The sequence below is a fragment of the Chelonus insularis genome, unplaced genomic scaffold (assembly GCF_013357705.1).
Source record: "Chelonus insularis isolate UGA/USDA-ARS -01 unplaced genomic scaffold, ASM1335770v1 contig_339_pilon, whole genome shotgun sequence".
NCBI classification, from domain to species: Eukaryota; Metazoa; Arthropoda; class Insecta; order Hymenoptera; family Braconidae; genus Chelonus; species Chelonus insularis.
Genome location: NW_023276505.1, coordinates 663,326 through 677,909, shown reverse-complemented (window position 1 = coordinate 677,909; position 14,584 = coordinate 663,326). Strand labels below are relative to the sequence as shown.

The 14,584-nt window shown below is 28.1% G+C and overlaps 1 protein-coding gene across 11 annotated transcripts in view; it reads left to right on the top strand.

Annotated features, from left to right (window-relative positions):
- LOC118066351 (coiled-coil domain-containing protein AGAP005037) overlaps nt 1-14,152 on the top strand; it is a 76,058-nt gene extending 61,906 nt beyond the window's left edge. For 7 of the 11 annotated variants that reach the window (XM_035082331.1, XM_035082336.1, XM_035082335.1 and 4 more), the window contains 11 exons: nt 1,430-1,575; nt 2,299-2,352; nt 2,484-2,531; nt 3,109-3,198; nt 3,689-3,751; nt 3,874-4,102; nt 4,489-4,608; nt 4,701-4,808; nt 4,900-5,082; nt 5,386-5,482; nt 11,006-14,152. In XM_035082331.1, coding sequence (XP_034938222.1) covers nt 1,430-1,575; nt 2,299-2,352; nt 2,484-2,531; nt 3,109-3,198; nt 3,689-3,751; nt 3,874-4,102; nt 4,489-4,608; nt 4,701-4,808; nt 4,900-5,082; nt 5,386-5,482; nt 11,006-12,154 — 2,287 coding nt within the window. In that variant the 3' untranslated portion in view covers nt 12,155-14,152. The remainder of the gene's footprint in view (nt 1-1,429; nt 1,576-2,298; nt 2,353-2,483; nt 2,532-3,108; nt 3,199-3,688; nt 3,752-3,873; nt 4,103-4,488; nt 4,609-4,700; nt 4,809-4,899; nt 5,083-5,385; nt 5,483-11,005) is intronic. The other 4 variants (XM_035082332.1, XM_035082333.1, XM_035082334.1 and 1 more) reach the window with 4 other exon arrangements.
- The last annotated feature ends 432 nt before the right edge of the window (nt 14,153-14,584 follow it).

Sequence of the window (14,584 nt, the reverse complement as noted above, 5' to 3'; positions counted from 1 at the left end):
TGCCTTGTGATGTCTTTGCTCCAAAACGTCCCAGCTTGATGCCACTACTTGGAGTTATATTTGCTTTAGTTGTCTTCGATAACGTAATATTTTATGCGGGTTCCGGACAATTAACCTAAAAACACATAGTCTAACCACGAATATAAGCTTATATTAAATCTGGATTTAATTTCTTAATGCTGATTACATAAAAGATGCTTTTTAATTCAGAACATTTAAACTGATAATATTTATTTTTCATGAATTTATTGATTCATAATGATTATATGATTTAGGATTAACTGTCCAGATACCATGTATGTGATTGAAAAAATAGATAACTTGGGAAAATGCTTGTATAAATGTCAACAAGCATGATAGATTTATTAGCACGCACTCTTAGGTGATAATGTCAAGTAATGTTCGAAATGTCAGTTATAAGTTTGAATATGTATATGCTCGTAATTTCCTTATGATAAGGATTGTAATATTACCCGTGGTATAGATATATAATAAATAGTATACGATTTATTGGAGCGAAGCAAAAGTAGCTTCGTATAATGACCATAAACTAATTAAACAATTTTCTGCTTACTCTATGGATTTTTAACTATGAGAAAACACTTTTCAGCACCTTTTTCATAAATATACTAATGAAAATAATAAGAAAAACATAATTACAATAATTATAAGGATCTAATGAAACGCTTTCTTATTGTTAAAAAATCCATAATTAGGAACATAAAATCGTGGAATTAACTTCATGGAAATGTAAAAAAAACCTTATTAATTATCAACAACCATCAACTAAACACTGTCATTATTTCTTAATTTATTTTAATAAGAATTAATTATTTTTAAAAATCTAAACCAAACATTAAAATCTCCTTCAACTTTTAATAATACTTGTATTAAAATTTCAATTTATGAACATTTTTGGTTTAGATTAAATTAGTTCGGATGATAATTAGTAGTTTTATCCAAGCATAACTATTCAATACTTAGTTTGTGCAAATAATTAAACAACAACAAAATCTTCTGAAAGAATATAATAATTAAAATGAAATTTATATGGTTTAAATTAACAGATATAGAATGTAGCATGTTCTTCATATAAACCTATATACATTATGGCAAGCACGTTATTTATCCAAGTGCTGGCATATGTGGTAGAAAATTACCTTTGAAATCTGCATAACTTATTCGTAACAAAAGCTTGCAGAATTAGTGAATAGAGAATGTTATTTGTATTCTAAAACTGCAGATGATTGAAAATCGCATATTATCATGTATATCTGTATCAACATGTTTAAGCAGCTTTATGTTATAGTCTAATGTCTATTGTTACAAATAGCTAAATTAATCAATACTCGAGTATCAATTACTTGATAAATAATAAATAAAGCAATTATTGACTTGGATAATAATGAAAAAACGTTTAATTCAATAGGATAAGGGTGGAACACATGGAAAGACAACTTGCTAATTTAACTGGGCTCGTACAACAGGCTCTAACACATGCCCCACACACCAGTCCTTCTCCTCGTGACTATTTACAAGTCCCTGCAGGACGTGATCCGTATACCAGAAGTGCAGGTATACCCAACTATATTTATTTTATTTTATTTCAATATTAGAAATAGAAACTTTGTCAATCGTTAAAAAAAAAATACAATGGAGCCTAAAAAATAACATGTTGCAATGCTTATTTATAACAATCATGAACAATGTTAACAAGCAGTAAACAAACATTTATGTCACACGCTGTGACGCATCATCGTAGTGCACGCAACTGCAATGAAGTGTGAGGAATTTTAGATCAATTTTGTTTTTTACATAATTTATACATTAATATATTAGAAATTGTATTGATGTAAAAAATGCGACTGTTTCGAGAGCTAGAAGTTAATTTTCAAAAGTTCACAAGCCACAGGCTAAGTAATTGTATGGCATATTCATGTTATCAACTCTTTCAACATTAATCACACCTTTTTTTTGATTTATTTAATTGTTTTAACACAATTAAAAAAATAATTAAAATGAATTAATTCTTTGATGTATTGTAGAGATATAGAATTAAATGAATCCAGTAAATTGCATACTAAATACTTTTATGAAAGTAATAAATAATTCTTTAAATTGTTTAAAGTTCAACAAAATAAATTCCAAGCTAATGTTTACCGCAATAAATAGTTGCTATGAAAGGGTTGAAAAAAAGTAATTGAAAAAAAGCAATACAATTACTGAGCTTCTAGCTAATAAAATTCCTGAACCCTGCTGTACAACTGCTTCGTTATTTCGACTACTAATGCACACCAGGCGCCGGGGATGAGTTCGACAAACATTCTAGCTCCAGCTCTGCCTCACTGCCAGGTGTGTCTCCCATCTCTATCTCTAATTTATTTTAAAAAAATGTTTTCCACTAATTGCTTTAGTCGATAATAAATATAACTTTAGTAAACACACAATCACGCATCATAAATATCTGTCACCTACCGTTACAGATGACTCGTACTTAAGGACTGACGTAAAACCTCCAAAATTAGGCAAAGGTGCGATTTTTATCAATTATCGATTTGTTTATTGATATTTTATTTGTTCATAAGCACTGTTATTGCATATTATTTTTATTTCTGTTGTGTATTACTTGAAAGTGGTTTAACCACAATTTCAATATTATTTGAATGCTTATTCTTGACATACTCATTTAATTATGTTAGCATATTCATTCTAAAGCCGCACAATGTGGTTTTGAAAATAGCACGATGCTTTCTCTATATGTATATAAGTAGAAAAATATTAAATTTGTTATTACAAAAATTGATATTAATTGTTAAGAAAGTGAGAATATATTCAAGCCTTTTATTTGTTACCTTTTTTACATTTTTTCCAACAATAACGTTTTTCAGTTTGAATTTTATTTGCACTCCAGTTTTATATAACTATTATAATAATTATGATACTTTTACTGTAATGATCAATTACTATAATAATTATTTTACAATTATTAATATTTTTTATTATCTTTTTATAATTATTTTTATTGTCATTATTATTACTACCATTATTATTATGTATGTCAAACTTTAATTGTCAATGTATTTCAACCAACAACAATACGTGTTACAGACAAATCAGTTTCATTTGAAAAATCAGTATCCTTCAGTGATGAACCACCTGACATGAATTCACCAAAGCAACATTCTCCTCAACATACAGGTAAATAATGTGTCAGGATGTTAACATTTCCAATATTCTACCTTTATTAATTACATCAAATAACAATATTTATGTAAATATTTTTACCAAAAATAACCAATTAACCTGCATTTATACTATTAACAATTATTAAACTCACTTATGAGTCACTTTAGAGCTTTATTAAAATACTAAACTCAGAAAATTGAGAGATTATATTTTTGAGCAATTTTACATAACTCATAAGTGGATATTGAACTTATTTCCAATAAATTTTCAAATATTTACTACTATGATCAAAAAGGAACTATGAAAAAACTTCAAAAAAACGAATGTAGTGCTTTTATGCTGATCTTGGAATAAATGTTTCCAAAACCCATTTTACATATTTTTCCATATCTTTTGCTATGAGAAAATTATGAATATATGAATAACCTTCCAAAATGCTTGATATCCTGCAACAACTTTATTCTAACAATTTCTCATGTAATTTTGCGAATGCTACCATAAGCGGATACAAAACCTACGAAACCAGCTATAAAATCATCTACTTTGCCTCGGATGTCATCACAAGGTAAAGAAAGTTCTTCTGTTCTTATTAAAAAATATACTTCTAAAATTGATATTACAATATTATTCAAAATTACATTCAGTTACTTATTTGAATACAATACTCAAGATCAATATTTTTTGCAGAAAGAGATAGACACAAACCTACTCCACCACCTAAGCCAGTGAGTCTCGCATCAGCCGGCCCATACGTTTATAGAGACCTAGCACTCACTCCGGAGATGTATAATCAGTTAAGAGGCCTACAAAAGAAAGCTAAAGATCTACGTCAGGAAGTTCGGCATCTACGACGCATGTCTCAAACTCAAGCTCACACAGTTCGAGAAACAATCAGAGATACTTTCATTACCATCAGGTAAAGTCAAGTTCTACTTATTGATTAACAAAAATAATATTATTCTTTTATTCTGGAATACTTTATCCATGAGACAATCAAAATATTTCAAGCGAAAGGGCTACCTACATTTTGCAATTAGTTTCAGTACAATGCTTATTAGTATTCATACTTTCTCTGTTAAATTGTACATGAGTTGAAGCTGAATTTATTATATTGTTTAAAACAATACATGTTTATAACAAAGAATCATGATAACAATGATTATTTATGAAAATTTTTGTTGTTTCATAATAAATGTTAATTCTCGTCGATAATGAAAATTTATTAATTTCTACATAAAAATAACTATTGATATGTTTATAATAATTATTTAGAAGAGTTAAAAAAGTAATCTATTTTTGCAGAGCAATGCTCTTGTCTGGTGCAGACGGAGTCTGGGCGGCTGGAGATTCAGAAAAAATTCGACTGAGTCGCGAAGAGGACCTCTACAAGCAAGAGATGATTAGGCTGGAAAAAGATCTTACGTAAGCTCTAATTATGTCTGAGTATTTCATACTATAGAATATTTTTCTAACCTACTCAGTACATTGTTTTTAATCCACGACTAATTTTACAGCGAGCTGGAAAGCACGGTGGAGGAACTGCGAGGGAACGTTATAAACAGAAAGACACGTGTCAATATGAGCGACGTTGAAAATATGGCTTTAATATTGAGTAAATCTAGGTATGATACTTTTATGTCTACCATTATCAAGAGAAATGTTTCGTATTTACTGCTTCAAATTGTCGTTACATCGTTGATATGCAATTTCTAGTAAAACTGTAGCAGATCTAAAGGTACGATTTCCAAGCCTGCAAGAAAGTATGAAGGGGTTATTAAGTTCAGAAATGGAGAAGGTAGCACGTGAAGAAAAATTCCTCAAGGAAGAACCAGATCGACTTGAATCTGCTTTGAGACGTTGTAAAAAGTTAACTGGCACCCTTGTTACGCTCAAACGGTATAGCTAAATTTAACAGCCATTTAGACTAGATGCTCTAGTAATTGACTTAAAAAATCCGGTTAACATTGAAAATGATCTTGGAACTAGAATATTTCCATTTTAATGATGATATTTTTTTAATCTTTAGGATGAAAATATAAGTTCAATGTCATGAAGAAAGAAATTGATTTAATTTTTAAATAAAATTTATTATCAACTACTGGAGTATCTATCCTATCAAGGAAAAATCTGAAATTGAATTTATGTCCACTTTAACTATCATCAAATATAGCAATTGATAACTGTTTGTTTTTTGAGCAGTTTGGCATCGGTGCAAGAGCAGCGATTACCAAATGCAGTGAGTTTAGATTCAGAAGAAACACCACCAATAACTCCAACATCTGCACAGCATTCCAAGGTAATGAAAAACTATGCATTGCTTTCTTTGTTCATTTTCAATCCTGCTATTGGTACTATCCTTTCCCCGTGGGCTAATGATTCTATTGCATGTCCATGAATCCTATCTCCAATCACTTGTTTGAATTACATCAATATTATTAACATCAATGCTGCTATAAATAATCTCTATTATTGATCACTAGTAATGAATTATCACAATAAATGTCAAAAGCAATCTATTTATATGGCTTTCATCTTTATCAGAAGTGTTAATAAATACTTTACAAATAGACAACATGTATTTATTCATCAAGAGATTGTTATATTTGAAAAGCCAAGTAATTCAAACATAAAAGGAGTTTCTGTTTCCAGTTCACTTCACAATTGAACTATAATGTAATAGAACGATTCATGAAAAAATTTCTAATGACGGTTTTATGACAAAAAATACATTTTGTGAAGTGTTCTGACAACTGCTTGTCCTTAATTCTTTATCCAAAAGATGCTAAGCGCATGCAACAAGTGCTATAGAAATATCTATAAAATCAGCTTCTATAATATTATATTTATTATATAATTATCATCTCAATATACACTTTCACATCAAGAAATATTTATAAATATATTTACATTTTTTAATAAAATTATGTAAAATTATCCAAATATTTCGCATGAGCGAACACGCCAGACTTTTACGTATATTTAGATCTGGTAAAAGTTTAACAAAATAATCATTAATTAACCAAATAATTTTAACTTGGAATTTTGATAACCTACCTTTAAACTCGTGTTAAATTAAATCAACCATCGTAAATTATAAAATAAATTTTAATTAATTTGTTTGCACTATTTTATTGAATAATAATTGAATTAAAACCAGATCTAAATGAAAATATTACCCGCACATTCCCCAGATGATAATAAAGGTGAATCGTTCTTTTTTTTTTTGTACAATTAATTACAATTTTGAGCAGAGAAGATGGTGAAAATTTAGTCATGTGGCCGTCAGATTGATAATTTCGAAAAATTTTTGACAAGTAGAATTGAAAAGATGAAATATTGTAAAAGAAAACAAATGTGTATGAGGTAAAATAACATTATCATTTATTGAAAATTCTAGGCAACAAATTGGTGTCATTCTGGCGCGCAATCAATGGATATTAGACAGATAATTATGATTAATTAACAAAATATTAATTAGCCAAATTTGTCCGCAGGCTTATGGTTCACCGTAGCCAATCAATTTTCTACTAGTGCCTTAAAATTATTCTATATTCGTATTTAGAAGTTTGATTTGGATTTAAAAAAATTTAATATAAATACGAAATCTGATGTAAACCTTCTTTAGCAATAGATTAACGCCGTAATTAATTTTTTTTTTTAATTTGTCTGCTGATGCCAAGTAAATATTAAATACTCATTATACCAATGCTGGGCAATTTTTGTATTTTACACGATACTATACTAGGAATTTAGATTTAGTTACCACAAAAACCTTAGTAGAGTTAGCTATGCTTTGCTCGCAATTTTTTTTCACCTCGCGAAGAATTTTTTTTTAAAAACGTATATTTTTTAACTTCTAAATTTTTAATTAATTTTTTTTCGATTTTCTGATCATAAATACTGCAATTACCAGCTAAGATAAAGACACTTATTTTAGCAATTTGTATAGAGCTTTTAAATATAGACAAACGGTAATTGGCAAATTTAGAATAATTTTCATTTTTATTCTTCAATCAAAGATAAAGCTTTACATTTTTTATGCATTTTTTTATTTATTATTATCCAAGTCCCAGCACTTATGTTTAGGGATAATTGATTTATTTCACAACAATTTAAGATGTCAATGGCAGTTTTATTCCTGCAACTTCCATATTTATAAACCCCGATGCCCTATAAAAACCTTTCACCAACTTAATGTTTGTTGTATCCTGATAGAATAGTAATTAAAATCTAGCCCACGATCTGACAAAACATTTTACTTATCCTCACCACCAGTAATATTTATAGTTTTTAATTATTATTAGTATAACTAAAATACCCTTAAGCCACAACTAATTAATATTTTATTCTCAACATAACTTTTTATTCAATTAATAATTATTTATATTCTACTCTTTATTTAAACTCATTCAATCAATATTTTATATATTCAATCTTAAATTTAAAAATAAGTCCAATATTGCACAGAATGTTTTGTCAAATCTTTATTATGTGTTAGTTGTAATTTACGAAAAAAATATGTGTCGTGTCTTTTAATACATTTGCTGTAGCAACATTGATTGTTTATTGAATAAATCACTGTTGCCACTGGCTATTTTCCTTAGAGAGGAGTGATAATTAAAAACAATATTCTAAATAGAATAAATGGATTGTTAATAATAGAAAATAATAAATATAAGTCATAAAAAAAAACTCGGTGTGAAGAATAAGCTAAAAATAAATTGAAATATGATTTTAAAAAATGAAGAAAGTGGAGAGAATATGATCAGTGAATATGATGTTAATTTTTATAGTATGGCTGGAAGTGGAGTACTAATTTCAAGGAGGCCATACAGACCAGTCACGAGTAACTTTTTCTCATATTAATTCATTATAATAATTATTATTCTATACTGTTTTACATATATTTCTTAATATTCTCGTTTAATATTTTAACATCATCGATTATCATTTTAATCACCCTCATTCATAGGACTCAAATTATTCTGCAAAATAGTTGAGATAAAAATCAATCAAAGTCACGCTTTTAATAAAACGAATGAATATTTATCAATGAATAATGGATTTAGCAGAATAATGTGAGAATGTTCATCAATAAAGATTGCTATTTTACACGTGTTATAGACGTTACGACATATATATCTATATATATATTACAACTTTCCATTTTTCATTCGTGCTTGTGTCTCAGATTTATTTCATTTAATATATTTCTCAAATTATTCTTCGATTTTTGCGAATTATGTATACGCACTGCTATTGAAAAAATTCTTTCTTGTGTTTATGACACATTTAACAGCGTTCAATGTTGTCCTATCAAATTCCCAATTTAAATCTGTCAATTATTTTCAACTTTTATGCAGGAAAAATTAGTTATGTTTTATTGCAATGATTTTCATAGTCAGAACACTTCATTATTTTGTGAATAAATATAATATTAATCAAATAATTTTTGGAAAAAAAAAATGAAATAATCATTTAATAAAGTTAAATATTTTTTTATCAATTTTTATATTGAATTAAATATTTTCAGTGTTTTTGAACGTTTTAAAAATATATATTTATAAAAAAAGACAACACTAACGCTGAATTTTTTATAAGTTTTACTAGCGTGTTTTTAGGAATAAGGCATATGATAAAATTTCCAATTTTGCCGTGCAACATGTCGTATCTTGCCTCTGAAAATTCTATCGCTACTGCATTTTTTTTTCTTTTCAAATCGATCTTCTCGGCCTATTGCAAAATTCCTATTCTAATTCTTTATAAACTCGATTATAAAAGCTCTTTAAAATTTATTTTGCTAATTTACTGCCAATCTTATAATTATAAATCTTCATATAATTTACGCAAGTAATATAAATAATAAAAAGTAAAAAAAAATAGAATGAAAATAAAAGTATTTGTATATAACTAAAATACTCTTTCGATAGCAGAGTATTAATAAATAAAATAGCGTGATAATAATTCAGATTATTCTGCAATTCAATAAAAGAAAACACGCTCCAATCCACTTCTTATAGTAAGGTAGTACTAATATTTAAGGTTTACATTAGATTTCCTACAAAAATATAGCACACTTTATCTTCAATAAAAAAAACAATCACGTGGTTATCGAATGCGATCAAATCTGTCAAGCCAAAAACTACAATCTCCTCCTTCTCTTCTCATCTATTTCAACTGCCCACACTCTTGTTGATCAATTGGCACTGCTATCTACACATAAAAAATTTCTTTAAAAAAATTATTCTAACAATTAACCGTAAATATGGGTGACAAAAGAAGTATTATCGTTTTTTATTTCCAAATAATTTTATTACAAGAAATAACAAAAAAAAAACGACGACATTTCTTTTCGCTACACCCTTTTTAAATAAAAAATCTAATTATATTTATCATTAAAAATAAAGCTGTAGAGTAATAGTGTAAATTATTGTGATTAATTACCAATGTAATTGATCTTAAGTTTATTTTAATTTTAATTTAAGACGTATAATTTGAATAATTTTGCTTTTTATGGCTTGGTTTATCATAAAATGTGTCTAACTTAGTACTTTGTGATTATCGTTCACTTATTTTCACAGTATTATTTGTAATAACCTTTTTGTTTATTTTATGTTTTACCATTAAAAGAGAGTTTGAGTTATTTTATTAAACCAATTGTCAGATACTTTTATTTTCATCGAATATTATACACTTTTTTTCTCTCTAATTCCATTACTACTGCCTTACTATAAGGATTGGACTGAAGGTTTTGTCTATGTATTTTTTTTTTTCATTCGCCAATTTCGTTTATACTTTATTCATGACTTAGACGACTTTTCAGCATGATGTATAATAGCACGATGCATGAACGTGAATTTTATTCACCATCGGTAAATAAATAGATGCACTATTAATTTGTTTTTTATTGTCTTGTAGAAATGACGAGGAATTTTCTGTAAAATAATTTATGATAAATATCTATGAATTATAATTATAATTGAAATTTGAAAATTTATTTTTTCTATTTATTATAATATAGATGATACTGATGAATATTCGATTTCATAGGTATTTGAATGATTTATTTTTTCTTGACAAGATAACTAAACGACGAATGATTTAACAAATTTATTGAAATAATTAAATAATAGAAATGAAAGCTCACCGAAAAAGAACGGACTATTTCCTATAATTTCTTTTGAATTTTTGTTTTTGTTTGCTTTTTAAGTTGACTAATATTGGACAGCAATCGGTGTCTACTGTAAAAGAGCCCCAAATGAGTACTGACTTGTAACACCCACACCACACAAATAAACATTATTGACCACAGGTAACTATCTAACCGAATTGGTATTTATTTCGTTAATTATTTAGTTTCTTTATTAATAATTGGTTAACATCGTTAATAACACACCTCGTCTATTCATTTTTATATCATATTTTCGCATGCACGTTTTTGCACATCTTCATATGCATGAGTTAGTCATACTGATTCATATCGTACATGAAAGTATTTCAAGTAAATAATCAATCAATTTAATAAGTGTTCTCCTCAGTAAATAATACAAAGCTTTATAAAAATACATTTAAAAATTATATTTTTTCATGTACGTGATTACGTCTATAATTTATACACGAGAGAAATATCTTATCAGCCTTCTTATTTTTAAACTGATAGATTTATTGCTGGAAAATTTTTTTATAGAAATTTGCACTTAAATGAAGAAGGCTTTAAGATGTGAACTAATAAAAATTTAAATGCACATAAAAATCCAACTAAAAATTATTTTTATTTATAAGACAAATATTAAAATATTTATTTGTTGATACAAAACAGACAACTGCCCCTGTGCCAACGGAACGCACTGTCGTGGGGTCAACGAGCGTCATCGGGGGAGGGACCAACCCTAGTGAATCATCCACCCCCCATCAGCAGCGTCCGGAGAACGCACTCGACGCTCTGTTAGACGAATTGCAGACCTTTTCAAGACCATCATCTCAACTGAGTCAAGTGTCAAATACCAGTCAAACATTAATAAATCATATACCGACAATGGTAGAACTCGGAAGATCTGCGAGTCAAATAGTACAATCTACTCATAGTAGAGCGCCAAATATATCAGATATAGGAAGAAAAGGGAGCATCGATTCATCAAGCAGTTTAGCAATCATCCCCCCTGGGTCTAGTAACACACTGAGAAGATTACACTCGTACCCTTCAAGTTCAGACACTGATACATCACCACCAATAGCAAGGATTCAAGTATCTGATGGTACAATACCACCACAGAAACCACCTGTTCCTGAGAGAAATGCAGAATTACTACAACTCGCAACAGCTAGAAGAGTACCACCGCCACCACCACCACGAACTAGTTCTAGATCACCTTTAGCAAGTCCTACGAGTCCTCAATTACCACCTAGAAATCCTACGGGAACTTTGAGACGAGGTCGTCCCGTTAAAGATATTGGTAAACCTCCAATGGCTCTTCCACCGAATGCTGAAGAAGCTCAAAAGCAAGTTTCAACAAACAATATGCTCTCCACTTCTAATTCTAGCTCTTGTGAAAGTATCAACTCTCAAGAAGGTCTTCAAAATAAAAAAGAACGCCAAGAACAACTTGAACAACGCCATCAAGAACTTTTACGTAAGCAGAAAGCTCTTCAAGAACAATACGCAAGATTACAGCAGCTTCAGAGAAACACTTCGGGTTTGACGACCATTCCTCCAGCTCCTCCAGATCTACTGAAAAAAACTGGCTCTGAAAGTAATCTGCTTGCTAAAATGGGTCTTGGTATGAGTGCTGCTACTTCTGGCTCTTTAACAAGCCTTGCCATTACTAAGAGTAATTCTAATGATCAATCATCATTAGTAGCATCAACAGCACCAACAACAACTGTTGAAAGTCAATCACAAAATGCCGTCATGCCAGCTACAGGGAACCAAACAACCACAAATAAGATTTATGAAACTGATATTCTGTGACCGAGAACTGAAGTATGTTGGCTTAATGAAAGTTATAATATCATACAAAAATTGCTGACATTTTTAGCGGTCAGTTAACAATGTTATTATTGTCTAATTATCGATCGTCAACATTTTAAATATCCGCGTCCATCAAAGATAATTATTGACACAAAGATTGAATAATAAAATTTACTCGACAAAAATAATAAGAGACGGCTTAAAGGCAAAGTTAATTTTTAGAGTAATCTTTTATCAAGTTAGACTTAAAGAAAATTTTAATCCTTTGTTGAAGCACAAGAATTGCGGATATTATTGAGTTTTATTTAAGGGTATACGTGTCTAATTAAATATCACATATGTAACCCTTTTAGATTACAAATTGAAACAAAAAATTATATTGTCGTTGATATCTTTACTTAAGAAGAGAAAATTTGTTTTGTTATAATGTAAATTTATAACAAAGTAAAACGTGATTATTTAGAGATTTTCTAATGATATATACATATTCATACGCATAATTGATTTAATAATAAACAATTTAGAAAAATACAAATAAGTAAATAAATGAAGGTATAAAAGTCATATAAATAATTCTTAATTCACAAAACGAGTGTGAAATGGATTAATCGAATGTTGCGACAATTATACCGACACACTTTAAAAATTAAATTAATTTAACGTATAAATAATGACTATTATAATAAAAAAGTAATTATTATGATGATTATTATTATAATTATTATTATTATTATTGAACGATCATGTTTATTAGAGAAACGAATAATTTAGAAATTGAATAAATGTAATATTTAAAAATAATATAATTAATTGTAACTTAATGACGAATTTAATGAGATAAGGTATTTAAACTGCTCGGTTTTGGCTGTCACATTATTAGATGTATGTCACTGCAGAGTACATAATGCTGTCCGAAACTTATGTAATTTTTTGTTAATAAAAATTACAGTAAGTAATAGGTGTAATGCGTTTGCAACCGAACAAAATGCTGCCGGATTTGTTGGAGTGTAATAAAAACCGTATTTTATTAATGCGGTTACTAAGAGTTATAATTAAAATAATTTAAATGATTATTAATAATAATAATATTCTTATTATTATTAATGATAATAGTCATCATCATGAGAATTTCAAATTATCATAATATGTGGTATCATCGTTAAAAAATAAATCACTCGTCATAATTCATCAAACAAAAAATTGCTTGAATTTAACGGTACACTATGAACGTGATTCATTTGTGTGTAATCGAAAAATTCATTAAGTAACTCCAGTATTAATTAAAAAATAATAAAATAAAAATGAATTTAAATTCTACTTCTTACGTAAATGTTTTTCAAACAGACTTATAGATAAATAATTCTGTGACAATTATAAATAATGAATAAGTACTAAATATATAAGGAATATTAACTGTTCTCATATGAAATCAGTGACTTCATACAGTTTAATGTTTTTTCAAAGAGAAAATAATCTGAATACTGAAGAAGGATCAACTTGTGGAATATGGTAAAACTTTATGGCTTACAATTTACTATTGCCTATTCAGTTTACGATGACAAAAATCAATACGGAAAAAAATAATGCAGGATCAACCATTAAAGTTACATAAGAGTGCCAAGTAATGAATATTTTTTTTTCAAAAATCTTTCATCAATCACCGCTTATCAGTCTACTTAAACGAACAGTAATTTTTTTTACGTCAATAAAAACTTAGTATACTATGGAATATTTAGATAATATGATATATAAATATATAAATAAATATGTACACATAAACAATAACGACGTAAATGAAAAATTATTGAATACTCAATGTATTACTACTTATCACAATTGCGACTGAATGCTATTTCCTGTTAAATTTTGTTTTGTTAGAGCATCTTTGTGCATATGATGATGATAACATCAAGTAGATCCATTTGTAAATCGATGATTTATATTACTACTTTTGGCCCCTAAATTTTTCTCAAATGCTAATTCAAAACGAAAAAAACAGTAACTAGAGTTCACAGAAATATGATTACTAGATGTGCCAATGTCCTGCAATATTAAATATATTGAAACTTTTCTTTCAACTTGATGAGAAATATAAATATTCAAATTTCGCAAAATGGTAAAAAGATTTTTTTAGATTTTTATGTCAATTTATCTTGAACAGGGAACAATAATTTGTATATCAGAAAATTATTTACAATTTATAATACTGTGCATATCTTTTACTTGGACTTTTTGTGGAAAATTTTCAATCAAATACAATTTTCCCAATCCTATTGAAAACGTCTTATAAACTCCAATAAATACGAAAAAAAATATTGAGAGCCAATAAATTACAGGAAAAAAAGTATAAGAGTAGAAAATTGGATGAATTTAGTATTCGAATCTATAAGAAATTTTCTATGGGAAATTTTAAATCAAAGTCAGTTTCAG